Genomic DNA, 19,365 nt, shown 5'->3' on the forward strand with positions numbered 1-19,365 from the left:
ATCTTAGTTGTTGTGTACTTCTCTCCTAGGGATTGGAAGAGTCTCGGTGAGGCTGATGTTGGCTTTTTGTCTTAATATGTATCAAAAGCAAAGCCCTAGCTACTAAATTGGATACTCCAAATCAGGATCCAGAGTATTACCTCAAGTTCCGAAAACGTCCAGAAAGTGATCATTGAACCACTGTAGAGCTTCCGCCCTGAAGTCGTCATACTCCACGTATGAACCATTCACATGGAAGACCATATTCTGACCCACGCCTCCCCCAGCCGAGGTATTGTAAATCGGCCATGCATGCTTATCACCAGTCGGCATTGGATCAAGATCACTGATCATGTTGATCCACGCCGCGGACACCGTTTTCGCCAGAGCTCTGTTTTTCTCCGATGTCAGGGGCTTTAGTCTGTAGCCTTCACCGGGTACGTCATCAAAAACATAAGCAATCTAACAACATTGGTCAGACAGCATGATTCTCAGGTTTAGTAGGATCTTACCTCCAAAAAGTGTGCTGCTGAGACGTTAGGTGGGATACCGTCAGGCACCGCGTCGAATCGATAGCTCCAGTTCGGTATCCCGTGCTGGGACCAGTACATGTTCGATCGTCGGCGCCACGCAATATTCGTGATGTCACCCCCAAACGCATTGCCACGGCGATTTTGGAGACCCCAATACTTGACATCCGGGTTGTTTTTGTCGATGACTTCGGGCCATGCTACGAGATTGGGAATGCCGACGCTCTGGATATTCGGATAAACTGCGGCGAGCTCTTCCACCAGCTGCTTGGCCGTTTTACCACTCGTCTCTTCTACATCTGCGGCAAAGATAGGCCTGACCATGGTCTTGAAGTCGTCGTCTGTGTTGAGGATGCTAACGTTGGCGTTCCCGCGGAGGCCGCGAAAGTAGCCGCCCTCGTCGGTGTTGGCGCCGATGAGAACGGGCACTTTGACGAATCTTCCGTCTCGGAATTGGTTTGTGGGGTAGTCCTGGATGAAGTCGCCGTCCATGACGGGGGACCAATGTGCGATTCCGGAGACGTTGACCGCGTTGTTGATCTCTTCGAAGGGCACATTCTGGAGGCAGGGAATGGCGTCGGGGGTTCCTACCGTTTCAGCACATGATGTGTTTGCTACCAGGCGGTCAAATTCCAGCTGGTCGTCGGCGGTACTGTTGAAACCACCGGGGTCAAACCTAGGGATACGGCCTCCAAAACCAGATTGCCCAATAGCGGCTCGGAAGAGGCCATCGTCGCGGCCTAGTCTGATTAGTTCAATGAGTCAATTCAGGAAGGACAGAAACACGAACCGTTGTAAGCAAGTATCTGTGCAGATAAGGCCTCAGCGCCACAGCTCTCGCCAACGATGGTCACCTTCGCAGGATCACCGCCAAAGTCGGCGATGTTCTCGTTCACCCAACGAAGAGCGTGTCGCATATCGTGATATCCCAGGTTCACAGCACCGGCATCGAGGGCCTGTTTCCCCATGAGCCAGCCCCATACGGACAATCTGTAGTTGATGGTGATGCCGATGTAAGGTTTTCCCATGGCGACGGACTCTTGAACGGAGTAACTGTAGTTATATCTCTTGTCAGAGCCTCCGCCCTTCGCGAAGCCGCCTCCATGAACCCAAAGCGCGACAGGCAAACCGGATGTGTTGGTGAGTCCGGCCGGTCGGATGATGTTCAAGAAAAGGCAGTCTTCGGACATTGGGTAGCCTGACCAGTCCGCGTTTGGGCCGGTCCAGGCGATTCCGTAGCCCCAGCAGTGTTCTCTGTACTGGGTGAAGGGCTTAACCCCTGCCCATGTCTCGTTGAGAGGTTCAGATCGCGTGAAGCGGACAACTTTCTGTATACATGTTAGCGCCAGAAAAGGGCGAAGAAGACTGCCTCGGACCTTTGCGTAGCGAACGCCGAGAAAGACATCTTGGTCATATGTTGGGAGATAGACGCCCCCGTATGTTCCGTTCTTAGTGTCAACAGCTGGCCCTGCATAGTCCTCTCTGGGCACATGACCGCTGGACGCTGCGTAGACAAGCGCAGCAGTGCTGAGGACGGCAAGTGGCAGCATCTTGACTTCGATCGGTCGGTCGATCCAGACCTACATATTAGGAGGCTTGGCCAGATCTGAGGGAACCAACAAGAGCTTATGTACCTGTTCCACGGCTTGATGCGAGAGTGTACCGCTATTTCCCCGCGACCGAAGGCCATAACTCGGCTTAGAACGCCAGGGTCTTTAACCTGTCAACACTCCACATGAGTAATCTCGGTATAACATCGATTTGATGGAAACGCGGGACATGATCTGCTCGGAAATGCTTACCCAAAGTCATTCTCAACATCTAGAATTCGTTGGATCGAGCAAGATTTTAGGTGAAGCTGCGACGAACAAATGCTCAACGGAGTTGCAATGCGGGGTACTGGCAGTCTGAATGCCGCTGTCTGATCACCGTTCATCTGTGCCGGCTACTAGATTCATACTAACCAGCAACGTTCAGGTTAACAAGGCAACACAATCAGAATTGGGAAATAGATTTGAAGCGTTTTTCCGGGACTTAAATCATTGCTGGCAGCCCGTGGCGGGGTAAAAGGTCTGTATGTGGAAACAGCGACAGGCCTCGGGGGGTGGTCGGAAGTAGTAAGCATGGTAGATTCATCGTTATGTTCATTGAAATAAGATATAAAGTTTCGATTCAATTACAATATCTTGTATCCTGAAACTAATTGGCCAATGGTTTGAAATGCTCTTGCTTCTCATTTCGGCAGTCTCAACATGAGGGAGGTTTCTGATGATATACAGGGGTATGTCAGCATCGGCCTAGACACTAGGCATAGACTGGGAATCCATATCAATTAATCAAAAGAACTATGATTCTCTCATAGGTTCTATCTTATTATTTCTTTAAGCTTTGCTTGCTTTATGACATGATGTTGGATACCCAGGCATTTACTTGAGGGCAGGCAGTACCGTCTTTTCTGGTAAAATCGGGTTTCCACTAAAACCCCTAGCTGTGAGGCTCCCAACTGGATATATACCCCAATACTGTGTACTTAGCCCCCAGCTAGACCCTTGAGAGGCCTATAAATATAGCTACTTAAGTAAATTAGAGAAGGGAGATATCTTGGTGGAAACCCGATTCTACCAGAAAAGACGGTAGCGAGTTCGATCCTACCGTATGGACGGACTTCCGTACAGTACGTGAATCCACTGTGTGGGTCTTGTCGCCGGCCCCCGCCCGCACCTGCCCGGACGGGCCCACTCTTTGATTCGTTGCTGGACGGCAAGCGACCACTTGCCAGTCCGATGCGGAGTGATGTCAGTCGCACGTCCCTTCCGTCTTCATCCACTCTTCTGAGCTGATTGACCACAGCTCACCACTCCAACGTCACCTCTCACTTCACCACCAACAGACATCAGCAAAAAATACGGAATCATGGGCTTGAAGGTCAGTGATGCCCATTGTCTCGATGCGCCGGCGCAGGGGTATTCACAATTGCATACAGACACTCTCGGCGAAGGCTGCTGCAGCCCTGGACAAGGAACTGATGAGCACCGGCGCCTTCTCCATCGACCAGCTGATGGAGCTCGCCGGCCTCTCAGTTTCGCAAGCAAGTCAGTCTCGAGGCGCCATCTCATTCGAATGCCGGATACTGACCCTAAGACAAGTCTACCGCGTTCACCCTCTCAGCAAGGGATTGAATATTCTCGTTGCCTGCGGGCCTGGCAACAACGGTTAGTGATACTGCAGTCTTTGCATTCCAGTATCTGAGGCTGAGTTCTTGTGACGTTAGGTGGTGACGGTCTTGTCGCTGCCCGTCACCTCCGTCACTACGGGTATAAACCCAGCATTTACTACCCCAAGAGGAGTAAAAACGAATTGTACCAGGTGAGTGAGGTCATGATGTGTTTAGCTTTTTGTCTATCTCGTTCAAATCGTGGACGCATAATACATGGGCAAGTGCTCTTTGAAAGTAACAAACCCTCTATCAGCGACTCCTCGTCGTCGAGTCGTTTCCCACATACGAACTTTTCAACAAACTTTTATCTTCCACCAACGCTTCGCTATGCAAATGCACAAACCTTCTGTTGTTGGCGATTGTGCTCTCCTCCCCCTTGAGAAAGAAAACAGCGGCAAAGTTTGCGTGTGTATCTTGCCGCCCGTACAATTGAAATTCCCCTGGGATTTTGTCGGGGGCCTGCCGTGGTTCAAATTGAACTAATCGTTTTCTCAGCGACTGGCGCAGCAGCTGGAGGACCTGAACGTGCCGTTCGTCGATGACTTTCCTGCGGCTCTGAAGTCGACGGACCACATTGTGGATGCCATCTTCGGTTCGTTCGCGGACTCCTATTTTCTGACTGTCGTTCTGCGCGCCTAACGTCGTGATTCTCAGGATTCAGCTTCTCTGGCGAGGTCCGGGAGCCCTTCCCTGCGGTGATCAAGGCGCTCGAGGAGACGAAATTGCCCGTAACTTCGGTTGACGCTCCATCATCGTGGAATATCGAGGATGGCCCGCCGTCGTCTGGCCTCGGCAGCTCTTTCCACCCTGAGGTCCTCGTCAGCCTGACAGCACCCAAGCCACTGGTGAAGCATTTCAAAGGACGGCACTTCGTCGGCGGAAGGCATGCTCTGAGCTTCGGCACCCCCAAAGTTAAAGAAATCGTTTGGCTGACCTTGGGAGCAGATTCGTTTCGCCAGGTATTGCTGAAAAGTACAACCTGGACCTTCCGCAGTACGAAGGCATCGACCAGGTGGTGGAAGTGGACAACAACGGTCAGAAGCTGTAAAGGGAGTTAGTAAATTAACTTTTTTTGGTTTTCCGTTTCTTCCTGCTGATCATTTCCCGAAGTTCCGGGAAACTTACGTTTCGGGTCTTTTGGTCCATTAGCAAGTGTCTAGATGACCAGACAGCCTCCAACTCGGCTGTTTGGACAGACAGGACTTGGACATCGACCGTCGAGCATCTGCATTGGTCGAACTACAAGACCCCTAGGACACTCCAGAAGGGGAGGATGGTATTCGTGACAGAAAGCGACATAGACGAGGTATAGTCTCCGACAGACTGGACAAACAGTCTTGTGCTCAACGCACATGAAAGCCGAATGAAGAAGATTTCTGGCGCCTTGGACAGCGTCGTTTTGTGATGATGAAGAGCGACGGTAGCAGCGGCGATGAGTGAGGTAGTCGTGTGTGCTCAGAAGAGGGCAACATGGAAGTGTTACTATTCCTCGTCAAGACAATGGATGACAACAAAGCAAACAATAGGCGGAGCGACCACCTGGCCTGGTGCTGACCGGCTTGCCAGACAGGCGGCCCAAGTGTGGCTGATATAAACGGCAGATGTGGCTGCTGCCCCCCGGCGAGTCTGCCGGTCATCCAATGGCGTTGCAGAGTTTGGGGGAAGAATCGCCACACGGTCGGTTCCACACAAGGACCCCCGCCAGGGCCGGAGCGTTTTTAACGACAGACGTTGCGACGAGGGTGCGGGATACAGGAGGATTCTTTTTTTGGTTGGTAGATGCGGACTGGGGGGGACCGTTGACGTCGGACGAGGGGGGGTGGTTACTGGGGTGTGTTGAGCCACTGGAAGGCCAAGCTAAGGCGTGCGGACGCGCGTGAGCGGCGGAAGGCTCTCGGGAGGGCTAGGTAAGGGGGGACGGGCCAACGCAACGGTAGCCTTTTGTAGTGGTCGGAGATGGAAGAGTGGCGTGGACGTGAAGGCTGTGAAGTGTGAAGGAAAGAGAAGGGTGAAGGGGAAGGAAAGGTAAATGGGACTCGAGTCGACTCGAAACGACGTGAAGTGACTGGAAGAGGGAAGGGGAGGCAAGGGCAGGGCACCCGACAGCATGTCAACGCAACCAGCGGGATGGAGGCTACGAAAGCGAGGCAGAGTCTCCTAATCAGAGCAGACTGGACAATTTTGATTTGGCTAGTCGGGTATATATTTTGGTGCGTCCCATATCCCATTCTTTTTTACGACAATCCCAGTCCCCCGACAACTCCCCTCCCTTCAGGAGAACGGACCAGCAGCAAACAGCCAGCAGTAGCAAAGACAGGTAGGTGAAGGAAGGGTACAGGAGGGATGGCAACAAGTACAGAGTACATCTGGTGAGTTTACTAAGGCTCGAGGCGAGGCAACGCAACGCAAGGCATAGCGAGGTAAGGAAAGGAAAAGGCAGCAGGGAAAGGTAGGGTACAGCAGCATCGGGCGTATCCAGCAGTGAGAAGCAAGTACCTCTGGACACCTGTCTACGGATACAGGAGGGCAGAATTCCCCGTTCCCCATCCGCAATCCCCAGGCTCAGGGTACGGTCAAGGACCAGGACCAGGAGAGGTATGGTACAAGTGCAAAGCCACACTCGAATGCTCCAACAGGAGGGACGGGAGGAGGAGAAAAAAAAAGTTGAAATGGGAGGGCTTGTTTAGAGATGGGGCAGTCTCTCCAACTCGAAGACTCGTTCGAGAAGCAGAATGGACCGGGAGGTCCCCCTTTGGAGCATCTTTGGGGCCCTACCGGAGCAAATGCTCCTTGGGGGTCCCCCTTGTGATAGGCCCGAGCGGCAAGGAAGCGCTTATGGGGCCGCATGGAGCACCGAGTGGCCCTGGTACTACCGAACGGGACCCACATTTTGGTTCTTGAACGGAATCCACAATTTGCAGTGCTCACCTGCTGCACCTGCTGCTGCTGCTGCCGCAGTTTCTACCACTGAGGTGATGTATAATTTTATAAGGCCACTTTCTTCATTTGTTGAGCTGGTTGGAGGTGCTTACAGCTCATGCGGAAGGCAGTTAACAGGGCCATTACCAAAGAGAAAAGGTTGGCCAGCATTCCATCTCTTACATCCCATTTTACTATCTCCAAGCAAGATACAAAAAGGAAAGAGAAGTTCAAACTTCAAAGGGTCCAGCAAGGATTGCAGTAAAAGTCGTCGAGGAAGGAAGGTAGCAGGTACATGTTGCGTACCCGTACCTTCCTGCCGATTGTCTTCACCTCTTGCAGAGTACGTACCTTAGCCGGACCTGGGCCCGGTAGGTACGTAGTAGCACCGTGAAATGGAAGGTGGGCCGTCCTGCGGTGCCTGCCCTGCCCACCCCAAGATCTCCATCTGATCCAATTCCGTGCCTGGCCATTCCCTTCCGAACACTTTTTTCTTGTGCCTCGTCCTGTCGACCTTAAGCACCTCTCTTCCTGAGAAAACCCGCCTGTCAATCTCATTCTGCAAAAGTTTTCTGCTGCCAAACCAACAACTGCGGAGTTGAAACATGACGCATCGTCCTTTTTCGCCTTAATTACAGCTCCCCGTCAACTGGATCCATTGGCAAACGAGTCGTGCTGATGCTCGGTTTCCGAACTCGGGGCCCTCCGTCACCATCACGGCGAATCGCACCTTGAGGTTGGGACGGGAGCTCCAGCATTAGCATCCGTCCCCAAGGCAGCCTCAGCCAGCCCTCGACCTCCAGTCTGGACAATAAGCTCCGGCTCACAAGGCAAGGGCAGGCCTAGCGGCGCCCGACACCACACGACAGTACAGGACAGGACAGGACGGGACAAGGACAGATTCGATATCGCAATCAAAACCGAAAATCCCATCCGGCCCGCGCGGCGCGTTGCTTACGTCTGTGCTTGTGCCTGGGCAGCAACTTACCTGTCAATTCGCCAAATCCCCCTGCACTGCTGCCGTCTCACAAGCTCAGCCAAGCCAACCTGTCGACGTTGGGAAACACGTCATAGACAGCTCCAGCTCCGACGAGAGAAACACAAACAAAAGAAAACACCATCACACCACATCCTTCGAGGACTTGAAGTGATGAGACAAAATTCGAAATTATCCAGCGAGAGAGCATTGCCACCGTTGTCGGACCATCGTGGCCTCAATTGAACCATAATGATCGCCAATTGACGAACGACGACGCTAAAAAAGGCCAATCGCACTTTTTCAGAGCTCCCTGACGAAGCCTGGAAGTGAATCTGGTCTTCAAACCACATGGCATCGAACTGTCTGATGAGACTTCGCCGGGAGATCCTCGTCGGAATAAGACACGAGGACTGACGAACGTCGAACGAGGCGGCAGCCACAGACCACAGGGTGCACGAAACTTCTGGCGGCTTCCATCGAGCAAAATAGGCGAGTCTGGACCATCTTGAGGACCCTGGACGGGAATGCCCTCTCGGCCTCCCGCCAGCACGAAGCTAAAACACCGCCCATGGCGAATCACTTTGATTTGGCCCCCACCAACTTGAGGCTCCTTTCCTCACAGAGTACCTGTGCTCCCATGTGGCAGGCAACTCGTCCGCCGCGGTCGCTGCGACCATGCGATTTGCAGCATCTGTTGGACCTGACTGCCGGGCGGACCGGCGGCGGTCACAGTCGCCCGTTGCTGTGCCGTCAAAGCCCACGATCTCCTCAGCTGGATCCCGTGTCAGGGATCGCGACGCCTCTGCAGAAACCTCACCAGAGCCATCCCGTCTGTGACGTGCCTCACTGGTGATTCATCAATCCGGAGACTCCAATTCGTCGTACGGTTGGTCACGCGCACCCATGCGGGACCTTTCTGCGCCCTGCCTTGCAACTGCTCGGCAGCGACATTCCTCCTCTGTCGTATTGGACCGAGCATGCGAAATTCTTTCCGCTCGCCGCTTCGCTTGCCACCGCCGCCGTGGACGCCGGCAGGGAGACCACCGCAGCGACCGACAACGTGGCGGATAACGGACCTTTCCGACGACATTCGGCCGTCCTTGGGTTTTCACAAGCAGGGGTTCAACAAGGGACCAACGCATTACAACGTGAGATGGCTTGGAGGCCGCTGTGGATAATCCAATGAATGTGAGCGGAGGGCTTCCGAAGGTCCCAGAATGGCGGATTGCGATTCTGGCTGACGATATCAACGTGGGACAAAGTCGACCATTAAGCCATGAGCAGAAACACAGCTGACGCAGGGTACATACAGAACACCGCAGTTCTGCACCTTGCAATGCGACCGCTTGACGAAACTGGACAAAATACCCCCGGCAAAAAACCCCGCCAGCTCGACCCTCGCACCCGGTCCATCTCCCTGGAGAAAGTCCTCCGCTGTCAGCTCCTGGCTCAATTCACGTCATCAGTCTGCCGGATCAGATACCCGCTGTTGTCGACACCCAACGAGATTGAGTTTTATCATCCCACGTCGCTGGGCACATCCTGACTACGACATCCCGGCCGAACACGCCCGTGGGTAACGCACCCGAGTCGTGCGGAAGTATCGTGGGAATTCATGTTGCTTCCTACACTGACAGACTGGTGCCGTGGTGCCCAACGGCTGGCGGTGACCCACGACGAACCCCGCCTCCATATCAAAAGGGGGCTTTGTTCGCTCTCCCCCTTCACCACAACCTCATCCTCCCACAAGTCGGGCCGCGACGAGTATTCGCAAGTTCATTCGAAATCGACGTCGGATTACTAATACAATCCGGGCACTTTCCTCCGGCCCCGTTTTCTCAAACAACGCCGCTTTGTCCGTACCGACACCTAGCTGAAGCTCCCGCTTCGGATGCGCTTTCGTCCCGACTGCCCTGATCTAGGTCCGTGTCTCGGAGCTTCCTCCGACGCGGCAACTCAGCATGAAAATCAGCGTCGTTCAGGGACACCGATTGCCATATCGTGGATGCATGGTGGCTCGATCGGTATGCCTTCGTGACATGTATAGGCTTCTACAGCTGGCGGGATATGGTAACACCCGATAATCATTTCCGCTCATGGTAACTCAAAACGATAACCCAATAACGCAAGATTTTGGACGGACCAATGCCACCACAGCTAATTGGTTGTATCTCTCTCCATGCTGCCGCAAGAACGCGTTCATGCCCCCGATCATTCCAAGGCATGAGGGCATTCACACTTTCCTCGGGTTGTTACGTCCGTTCTCCTCCGCTGCATCACCTCGGGCCCGGAGCACTTGCAGCGATAATCCGCCACAATGCGACGCATGTGTTGCCTTGTGCACTCCCTAAATCTCAAAGACCTCGGCCGAGACAGCCACGTGTAGCCAGCTTGTAATCCTGTGATTTCAATCTTACACCAGTGTGGAACAGCACTCGGCCGGGTGTTTCGCGAACATTCCATCGAACTGGGTGGGGCATTGAGTTTGCGTCAGACAAGGCGGGGGGCTGACGACACCCATTTCCAACTCGCTAACATGCCCGCAATCATCGCCAGAGATATGCCTGCCGCGAGTGAGGGGCAATAAGTTTGTTTTGACGACGAACGGCGGCAGTGGGAACATTGCATGTCCATACCCGGTCTTCTATCAACTCAGAGGTTGAGAGGGGGTCCGAGCGGGCTGGCTATGTTTACTTTTCCTGTGATGTACTATGTTGTCCATGTACCGTTGTGGCTTAGTCTTCCCACTTGCAGCTTTTTGTATCGCAAAAGCTGTCAAATCCATGCCTCGAGTTAAATGAATGGCTAAGCCATGCCTGCCGGGAGGCTGCCATGAACTCTTGCATGGCATGTAGCCCGGTTGGGTTGCCGCGGACCCTTGGCTATGATCTGCGAATAGCTTCGTTCCCAGTACAGCTTGGCGATGTACCGTCTACACGTTGGTCAACGTGACTCACAGATCCACAGGGGCAAACACTACTTTAGCTGAGAGGAAGCCGTTCGCAGATAGATATTCAAAAATCTTTTATGTGTCACGTTTCAACACCACGGGCCAACATCACGAACCTCGCGCCGCGTCACTCATCACGACGCCAGTGGCGGCGGCCATTCCATCATCAAAAGCCACGTTTCGATTCTCTCTGACTGATCTCGACCGTCCACCTCCACAAATGGAACCGACGTCCCCGTCCCGCCTCGCCATCTCGCGTTGATTCACGACGTCCGCCCGAACCGAAGAATCTTCCAGCTCCCGAGGCCAACTTCCTCCGGACCATCCGCAGCCGCGCGGCGTAGTGCTGACCCAGCGTGCTGCTGAGGCTCTCGAAGCTGCTCTGGAGGGCGTGCGGGGTGGCGGCGGCGCTGGGCGGTAGCGCGTGGTACGGCCCCGTCCGGGTGAGGCAGGCGTCGCAGCGGCCTGGGAGGAGGTAGGTCGTGACGGTGTTTGTGAGGTTGTTGTGGCAGAGGCGGGCGCGCGGTGTGCTGGCGCAGGGGTGGCGGGTGAGGGAGGTTATGTGGTTGCAGTCTGGGCACTTTGCGATGTGGATTGTGCACATTGTGAGTTGTGGCGAGGGGTTTGGTGGGTTGTGAGGTTTGTTGGTTGGTTAGATTGGTTGTGAGCTGGGTTGAGGGAGGGCGAGGGTTGTCGGTGAGTTACGGTGGCTCTTTATGGGCTTGGTGTCTTTGGTGAGAGTTGTTCGGTGAATTAGGAAGGCGCTGTTCGTCTGATGATGAGGTGGTGGTGAATTGCTTTGGAGTTGAGTTGTGTGGACTGGGAGTTGAGGTGTTGTGATGATCAGACGGGGTTTGATCAAAGCAGGCAGTTGCGACTCTCGTGCTTGTCTTTGTCTGCCCGGATCGCTGCGCTGAAGAGTCTCGATTATCAAGCGTTGGAGGTTAAGTGTGTTGGCTTGCCATGGTGAGCTGTAAAGAACTGGAAGGTTTCTTGGTAAGTTATCCATGATGACTTGGGTCAGGAGTTGTCAACTTGGACGAGAGTTGTTTCTAAACAATGTGGGTTGAGGTTTTTCTTAAGCCATTTCGAGGCTTAGATGTTCGCTGTTGTCAACTTGTGAACGGGCGGCTGCGTTGATGACTGGGTTATGGTCGAGTGGAAGATGCTGCGACTCGAGCCTTCTTGGGACGTTGGCGTCGCAGCGTGGCTCGAGGTTTTCAGGAATAACTACTACGCGAACTCGACTTGGCATTCTGGTAATTGAAGCCCAGTACCTCAGTCTGCGTGAAAAAAAAAAACAGTTCTGCTTGTTGAAGTTATCTGGTTGAGTTCTGTCATCTGTGAGTGCCCGACACAAATACAAGGAGTACCAACGACGTCGGCTGCGAGTCCGTTGAAAAGGGGTGGATGAGACTTGGTAGCAAAAGTTTCACTCAGAATAATGCAAGATCGTTCGAAATGATAGGTGGAAATGTGTAGGAGTAGACTGAGTTGCGATATCTATTGAGTGTTCTTTATGTAAGGGTTGCCGATTCTATTGAGAAGACAGCTGAACTTAAAGCTCCCTACTATGACGTTAATTAGAAGTGTACATCCGTATCAGCATAGATGAGTAAAAGATAAACACTGCTATGATTCTGCAAACTTTTGTCGCGGAAGCTCTCTGTCTATTATAGACAGAAAGGTTCCGAAGAACCAGAGGAAAATTTGGAAAAGCTCTGTGCACATGTTAGGCCTATCCATCGCTCAATACTAGCAATCCCTACCTTATAGCTTCATCGCAACAGTTCGAAGCATATCGTAGCGGTTCGGCCTAGATTTTCCATAGATAAATCAAAATCGAGAGTGTGGAGTAGAGTGGCACAGGGCGTTTTCTGAAGGGAATGACGAAAAGGCATAACGTCTTCGCAGGACTCCACCCCAGAGCTACCTTTCTCGCGTTGACGTATTATACTTTATAGCATTTTGGCCCTGTGTCTTTGCAGTCTACTTGCAATCTTTCGGCGTGAGACCGGCTGCAGCTCGATGTCCATCCAGGTGATGACGAGCCGAACTCTGGCATCCACACTTGCAGCATGGATGCCTACCCGACAATCCACGAAAGTATGTTACGAGAGGGTATTTAAAGGCTGTATTTTTTTTTTTTTTTTTTGATCTCTTGCAAACTGACATTCAGCTTCACTTCGTTAATCGTCACCATGTCACGTCAAGCACGGGGAAGAGATGACTCGACCACAGTCGAGGGGGTTCCGGCTGATATGTGCCCGCAATCTGAGGCCGGTTTTATCGAGGTTGGAGTGCCCCCATTCTTGATGTCTTCCCTTCGCATGTTAAGCAGGATGTCGGAGGAGTTGCAAAAGTTACCTAAGCCCGGCACCATCAAGAACATCTCCGCCCCGAACGACACCGCCGCTACCAACCGAGAGGAACTCAGGACCTGGGCCGAGTCGAACCACGTCACCGTTTCCAGGATTCCCCTCCATCTCACGCGTTTCCGACAACCCAACAGGCACTTCAAAGCCGTTCAAGAGGAAGTGAGGGGTAAGAATATCGACGACGTGATGACGATGATTGGCGCGTGGTTTTACGGTCGTCATCAGACCCATCTGCATCACTATTACTTCAAACACATCGCCTCCTCGCAGATCTTACGGATAACTCAGGGAGTTGAGGACGGAGAGATTGAGCGGCCCATTACGAAGCTGGCGACCGGATGGTATGACCAGGCCCAGTGGCTGGACGGATACGACTGGAGGGTGGTGGTCACGTGCAGGAATGAGGGCACGGAGAACTGGAACGGGGAGATGTTTCTCTATCTCAAGGACTTGCCCCGACAACTACACGACAAGATTTTCTGGCAAGACAAGAACAGAACCATGAAGAAGGAGAGTTTTGTATCCAAAAAGTCCAGGAATACATGGTATCATTACTCTGGTTGGAAGGATGACAGGGAGGAGCCTTCGTGGGCGGCACTGCTGGTTGTTGAGCATTCGACTTTTACGACGGCCATTCTCTCGGACCCTCGGGGTTACTTCCCACGCTGCAATCGGTAAGTTGGCGCTTCTGCCATGATGCAATTTAGGAAAGTTGCTAACGGCGAGTCTTTAGCGTCCACATCGACCAGCGCACCAGCAAGCACGGATACAAACACGTAGCCATATCCAGAAAGCACTCGGTTTACGGAAATGACCTCTTGGGCCAGAAGACCCAGCCGTGGACGGAGGAGGCTCACATGCAGACCGCCAAGATGGTTGAACCCCTTCTGCCGAAGGTGCCGTTGGACAAGGGAGATTCGCCGCTTTGGGGACATGAACTGAAGCCCAAGGTGTCTGAATATTCTCTTCCCGTGCTTGATATGGACTAACTGGAGGCGATGGCTCGTGAGTGGTTGATATGAAGCAACTGGAAGCCACTGAGCACTGACGACAACATCTACAGAATGATTCCATTTATTGCTTAATTTTGGATTATTCAATGAGCCAGTCAGTCAAAATCATTGCATTTCTTTGTCTCGTTCAAGAAGAGCTTCTGCACTTCAATATGAATTATCTCAGATAGTTCTAATACATTGTCCTTGAATAGTTAATCAAAACAATCCATTACTTCCAAGTCAGCTGAGTTTATGACTCGTAAAAGTAAACAGCAGCAGAATTCGGTATGATCACTTAGCAATGGGATTTGTCTCCCCAGTTGGCAGTTGACGATGTGATACCCGTACGGGTGAAATGGCTTTATTGAGTTTATTCACTTGGTGTTTGAAATACCCGATCCACCGAGAGACCCGGATCGATAGTCATGCCAGTCAGGCTTTTATTTCAGTTATTGCTACCAAAGGACACAAGCTGAGCTGACTTGGTAAACTTTGACAAGGCTGTGGCTCCCAGCATTTCCTGGAAAGCTACCAAGTCACCTTGAGCGCCTAGCAATTTTCTCACCGAGTCATGCGCTTGACCATTCCAGAGAGAATAAAGCTTCATCACAACCCTTCTAGCACGGTCCACGCTATGTAAATGGCTATTTCTTCAAAAGAAATCGGACAAACATTAGAAAATCAGAGGGGGATTTCAAAGACACAGCCTGATCTATACAAGTAAGGCGTTGAGATATTTAGATGGAAAATGTATGAATTGAGCACCATGTAATGCTCAGAACATAGGGAAGTCATGTACAAAAACCGATTAATCCAACCTTGAGACATTTCTGAACGAGCTTGACTCGCTCACCTTACTTGAAAAATATGACATCGACAATTCATAGAGCAATCGTATCCGTGATGTATGCTGCCGATAACTGCTCAAATCCCGTCTGCGGCCGGACTATACACATATCCGAACTAGCATGAGTGTGGAGGCTTACGTTTGGCTCCGATCGAAGCTCGGGCCCGTGATTCTTAAGAGCCGTTTCAGCGGGAGCCTAATCCCCGGACTGGCCATAACTTCCGGACCCACTCGGATGTAAGAGCCGTCATATGCTCCGTACAGCGCCGGCTCAACTTGCCTTGGTGATAGTCGTCGACTCTGCATATTTGTGGCATTGCGCATTCATGTTGATTCGTATATAAGACGGGCAATGCAGGATGGTCAATCATTATCATCAGCATTCTAGTAACTCGCCAGTATCCAGTACACTCTTCCCGAATTCTTTACGAAAAGCCAATCATGTCTTTCGATCTCAGCAAGCCCAACCGCAAGATTCACGCCGGTGTGATTCTGACCAAGGGGTGCGCATATTGAGTCCAGACTGACTTGTTGTCCTCTTCGCTGACTAAATTTGCAGTATTACGGAGATGCTCGATGTGGCGCCATTCGAGTTCTTTGCCTGGACAGACAAAAAGGCTGTTACCTTCATGAATCTCCCCGTCGAGATGAGGGAGGAGGCTTTTGATGTTGAACTCCATTGGATTACTGAGGACGGTCAACCAGCCAGGATGAAGAGCAAGGCTCAGATAATGCCTACCGTAAGCCCACATTTCCCATGTTCACAAGCTATCACTGACGACTCTCGAGGATTCGTTCGCGTCTTGTCTACCTCTCGACATCGCCCTGATGGGTGCTCATGATGAGACTTACAAGACGAGCCCCGCCGAGTTGGCCTTCATCCGCAAGACGTTCGAGAATTGCAGCGCGTTCCTGACCATCTGCGGCGGCATGATGCCGCTTCTGGAAGCCGGCCTCCTCGCAGGAAAGACTGCCACTTGCCCACGATCGCTAATCGACTTGATGAAGAAGAACGTACCGATGGTGAACTGGGTCGACAGACGTTGGGCCCACGACGGCAAGCTGTGGACTTCCAGCACGTTGCTCAACGGAACCGATCTTATTCGGGCCTTCGCCACAGAGACTTGGGGCGGCCGAAGTGGAATGGTGGAAGCACTCCTTGATAGCGGACATTACCCGGACCGAGACGCTGATTTCAAGGATTTCAAGGGACACCACTACCCCATGGAGCAGTTTCCTTTCTAGACCAGTTAGCTTCGATGCTTGAGCTGGAACCCGTCTTGCTCGTCGACTCAATTGATACAGGATCTTAGTATTGCTTCATCCAAGCTAAAAGGCTCTGATTTGCTCACGTTACAAGTGAAAACTGATAATTAACTCACTTGCGTGAAATTGTCGGGGGACTGAAGAAAACGGCAGTGAAGGGCTGACAGAAGCATCTGAAAAGAGAAGGTGTCCAGAAACAGAACGAGATAAACACATAAGAGGTGTGACATTAAGTTAGGAACACAAGGAGAAAGGTTTGGGCCGAAATCTTGGGTCAATTGCGATACAACCTTGAATGGTCCACGGGCGGCAATGTGGCTCGGGAGCAGCCGTTACCGATCGATTGGATCTGCAGCGCATGCGTTACATTTTCCGGCGGTATCCGGAATCGTTGCACCAGATTAAGAGTTTCGGGGAAGAGGTAAGGGGAGAAACGGTCGCTCGGTGGGACGAACAAGTTCATCCCGAGCAGCGAGCTTGTCGGACAAGCTGAGTTTAGCAGTGAACACGTGGGATCTGGCCAGCGAGATTAAATCTGGCTGTAGAATTGTTCTGAAGATCCATTCCACGATGGAGGCCGGGGTTCAGACCGAATGATTCCAAAAAGCCGGTCCGGACTCAAGATCACTCGTGGTCACAATGACGCCGTAGGTGAGAGCTAATGGAATGGCGGCGTTTTGTGAAAGGTTATGCACCGGAACGGCTAAGTTCCTGTAAGGAAATAATGCAAAAACCCGGCTACGCGTCGATTTGTGCCGTGAATAACCCGACTTATGCACTGAAGTCGGCTGTTATCCTCCCGGACCACCTAGCTTCGCGCTAGGGGCCGGACTTAAGAACGTCGGCCGCCTAATCGTCGTCTCCCTGACTCCACCAGGGCCATTGTGACTGGTATGACTGGTCACGGATGACAGCATCAGAGTCAGTGCAATGTTGTCGTCACCAGTAGAAGGGTCTTTAGCATGCAATCGTTCGGACGCTATATCCCAAGAACGTTTCTAAAGGGCCCCCGAGAAGCCGGGTTTAAGGGTAGTACTGCCCGGCATTACACAAGATTCAGATCTTACTTTGTAACCCTAGTAGCGGAAGAAGGTATAGTGCAACGTGACGCTGATTGTTAAGATACGGGATTCCGGAAGTCGTTTCCACCCGTATGCCGCTGCTTCTGCATCCGCCGTAATAAAATCTCCCCCCTTGGCACAACATTGGACCCTCCAACAACAAGCACCGCCTCGTCGTCTCTCTATTCCATCCCGGAAAATACCCTCGCGGCCTCACATTTCACCTGCAGCGATTTGCCATTTCCCACTTGGCCTTCCCGATTCTAGTCAACAAGACAAAACCCGAGCATGCCAATAAACGATGGCGATGAGCCTGTCGCGCCGACCAAGCTCCCTTACTGGCGCATCGTTGCCGACCAAGCAGGCATCACGGCAGAGGTAGCCAACTACGAATACCAAGGCTCCGGTACTGAAGACGACCCCTTTCTGGTTCAATGGATTCCCAACGATCCCCGAAATCCTATGCTCTTCAGCCAACCGACGAAATGGTTCATCACCTTCATGGTGTCCCTCACAACACTGGCGGTGGCTCTGCTGTCTTCCGCATATACCGGAGGTATCAAAGAGATCATTGAAGAGTTCCAAATCTCCCAAATCGTAGCCACACTCGGCGTCTCGCTCTTCGTTCTAGGTTTCGCGATTGGGCCGCTCTTGTGGGCAGGTCTCAGCGAGCTGTTTGGCCGCCAGTATCTCTTCTTCGGCACGTACGCGGTGTTGACGGCGTTTAACGCTGGCGCTGCTGGGGCGAACAGCGCCGCTACATTGCTCGTCCTCCGCTTCTTCGCAGGCGCTTTCGGATCGTCACCTCTCGCCAATTCGGGCGGTGTCATCGCAGACATATTCCCAGCAGCCGAGAGAGGTCTGGCAATGGCGCTGTTTGCGGCTGCGCCGTTTCTCGGCCCGGTCCTTGGCCCGATAATAGGAGGATTCCTCGGCCAAGCAGCCGGGTGGCGCTGGGTCTTGGGGTTTCTGGCGGCCTTTTCTGGTACGCTTTGGCTGCTGGGAACTGCACTTGTTCCCGAAACATACGCTCCCTACTTGCTTCGTCAACGAGCGGTAAAGTTGTCTAAGATGACGGGGAAGTGCTATGTGAGCAAGGTGGAGCGTGATCAGGGCAAGGTCAGCTTGGCGGAGTCCTTCAAGACAGCGCTGTCGCGGCCCTGGATCTTGCTCTTCCGAGAGCCCATTGTTTTGCTCTTGTCACTCTACATGGCGATTATATACGGCACCTTGTATATGCTTTTCGCGGCCTTCCCTATTGTTTACCAACAAGAGAGGGGTTGGTCTCAAGGAGTCGGAGGGCTGGCATTTCTGGGAGTGATGGTAGGAATGATATTCGCCATCATCTATACGATACCGGAAAACGGGCGTTATCAGCGGGTGCAGGCAAACAACGACGGCTTCGCACCCCCGGAAACCCGTCTCCCGCCGGCCATGGTTGGCGGTGTTGCGATCCCCATTGGCCTCTTCTGGTTTGCGTGGACGAACCAAGCATCAGTTCACTGGCTCGCCAGTATCGCTGCCGGCGTGCCGTTTGGCTTCGGAATGGTTTTGCTCTTCTTGAGCGTCATGAACTACCTGATCGACGCATACACCATTTTCGCGGCGTCTGTTTTGGCAGCCAACTCGGTGATTCGCAGTTTATTCGGCGCCGCGTTTCCCTTGTTCACGTCCTACATGTACGCGGATCTCGGTACCAACTGGGCGTCTTCCATTCCGGCTTTCCTGGCGCTTGCGTGCGTGCCTTTTCCATTTTTGTTCTACAAATACGGAGCTGCGATTCGCTCTCGGTGCAAGTTTGCTGCGCAGTCAGAAGCGTTCATGGCTCGGCTTCGCCAACAAGACGCCTCTGGCTCGGAGAAGGAACCTGAACAAACTGCTTCCACAGAAGCTGCGGTTGAAGACGACGCAAGCTCCGATGATTCATCTCACTCAAGCCGACGGCGGCAAAGGCCTCGGACAATGAGCGGTGGCACCGCGATTTCGACAAGACGGAAGTCGTACGACGGGAATCCGTATGACATTGACAGAGTCAACACGAGACAATCTTTTGGGGGCAAATGAGGTTGTTCATGTTGAGATACGTTTGTTAACGTCGGGGAGAAGTTCTTCTAAATGATGTATTGGAGTGTGGCTCTTACATTGGAGACTTAGAATGGAGTCCGAGAGATTAACCATAAATCTTCCCGGAAAATGTAGTATGCGAACTTAGACTAACTTGAAGTTCAAAACCATCTATCCCTT

General features: G+C 52.5%; 6 protein-coding genes across 6 annotated transcripts; 4 read left to right on the plus strand and 2 right to left on the minus strand.

Annotated features, from left to right (window-relative positions):
* Positions 1 to 141: 141 nt before the first annotated feature.
* CkaCkLH20_07422 (putative lipase 2 protein) lies at positions 142 to 2,059 on the minus strand (the record flags this gene model as incomplete). The annotated part of the gene is made up of 4 exons (XM_038890139.1): positions 142 to 441; positions 492 to 1,249; positions 1,300 to 1,837; positions 1,886 to 2,059. The coding sequence occupies 4 exons, from the start codon at positions 2,057 to 2,059 to the stop codon at positions 142 to 144; spliced, it is 1,770 nt and encodes a 589-aa protein (XP_038744617.1).
* A 1,200-nt stretch (positions 2,060 to 3,259) lies between these two features.
* Positions 3,260 to 4,774, plus strand: CkaCkLH20_07423 (uncharacterized protein; the record flags this gene model as incomplete). Its single annotated transcript, XM_038890140.1, has 8 exons — positions 3,260 to 3,304; positions 3,360 to 3,434; positions 3,493 to 3,601; positions 3,656 to 3,721; positions 3,781 to 3,875; positions 4,222 to 4,318; positions 4,381 to 4,649; positions 4,700 to 4,774. The coding sequence occupies 8 exons, from the start codon at positions 3,260 to 3,262 to the stop codon at positions 4,772 to 4,774; spliced, it is 831 nt and encodes a 276-aa protein (XP_038744618.1).
* Positions 4,775 to 10,740: 5,966 nt separating this feature from the next.
* On the minus strand, positions 10,741 to 11,178 carry CkaCkLH20_07424 (uncharacterized protein; the record flags this gene model as incomplete). The annotated part of the gene is made up of 1 exon (XM_038890141.1): positions 10,741 to 11,178. The coding sequence occupies one exon, from the start codon at positions 11,176 to 11,178 to the stop codon at positions 10,741 to 10,743; it is 438 nt and encodes a 145-aa protein (XP_038744619.1).
* A 1,597-nt stretch (positions 11,179 to 12,775) lies between these two features.
* On the plus strand, positions 12,776 to 13,941 carry CkaCkLH20_07425 (uncharacterized protein; the record flags this gene model as incomplete). The annotated part of the gene is made up of 2 exons (XM_038890142.1): positions 12,776 to 13,626; positions 13,686 to 13,941. 2 exons carry the CDS (start codon positions 12,776 to 12,778, stop codon positions 13,939 to 13,941), a joined length of 1,107 nt encoding a protein of 368 aa, XP_038744620.1.
* A 1,294-nt stretch (positions 13,942 to 15,235) lies between these two features.
* CkaCkLH20_07426 (uncharacterized protein) lies at positions 15,236 to 16,039 on the plus strand (the record flags this gene model as incomplete). Its single annotated transcript, XM_038890143.1, has 3 exons — positions 15,236 to 15,297; positions 15,354 to 15,534; positions 15,584 to 16,039. 3 exons carry the CDS (start codon positions 15,236 to 15,238, stop codon positions 16,037 to 16,039), a joined length of 699 nt encoding a protein of 232 aa, XP_038744621.1.
* A 1,370-nt stretch (positions 16,040 to 17,409) lies between these two features.
* On the plus strand, positions 17,410 to 19,087 carry CkaCkLH20_07427 (major facilitator superfamily transporter; the record flags this gene model as incomplete). Its single annotated transcript, XM_038890144.1, has 2 exons — positions 17,410 to 18,857; positions 18,931 to 19,087. The coding sequence occupies 2 exons, from the start codon at positions 17,410 to 17,412 to the stop codon at positions 19,085 to 19,087; spliced, it is 1,605 nt and encodes a 534-aa protein (XP_038744622.1).
* Between the last annotated feature and the right edge of the window lie 278 nt (positions 19,088 to 19,365).

The sequence above is a fragment of the Colletotrichum karsti genome, assembly GCF_011947395.1.
Source record: "Colletotrichum karsti strain CkLH20 chromosome Unknown Scaffold23, whole genome shotgun sequence".
Classification (NCBI taxonomy): domain Eukaryota; kingdom Fungi; phylum Ascomycota; class Sordariomycetes; order Glomerellales; family Glomerellaceae; genus Colletotrichum; species Colletotrichum karsti.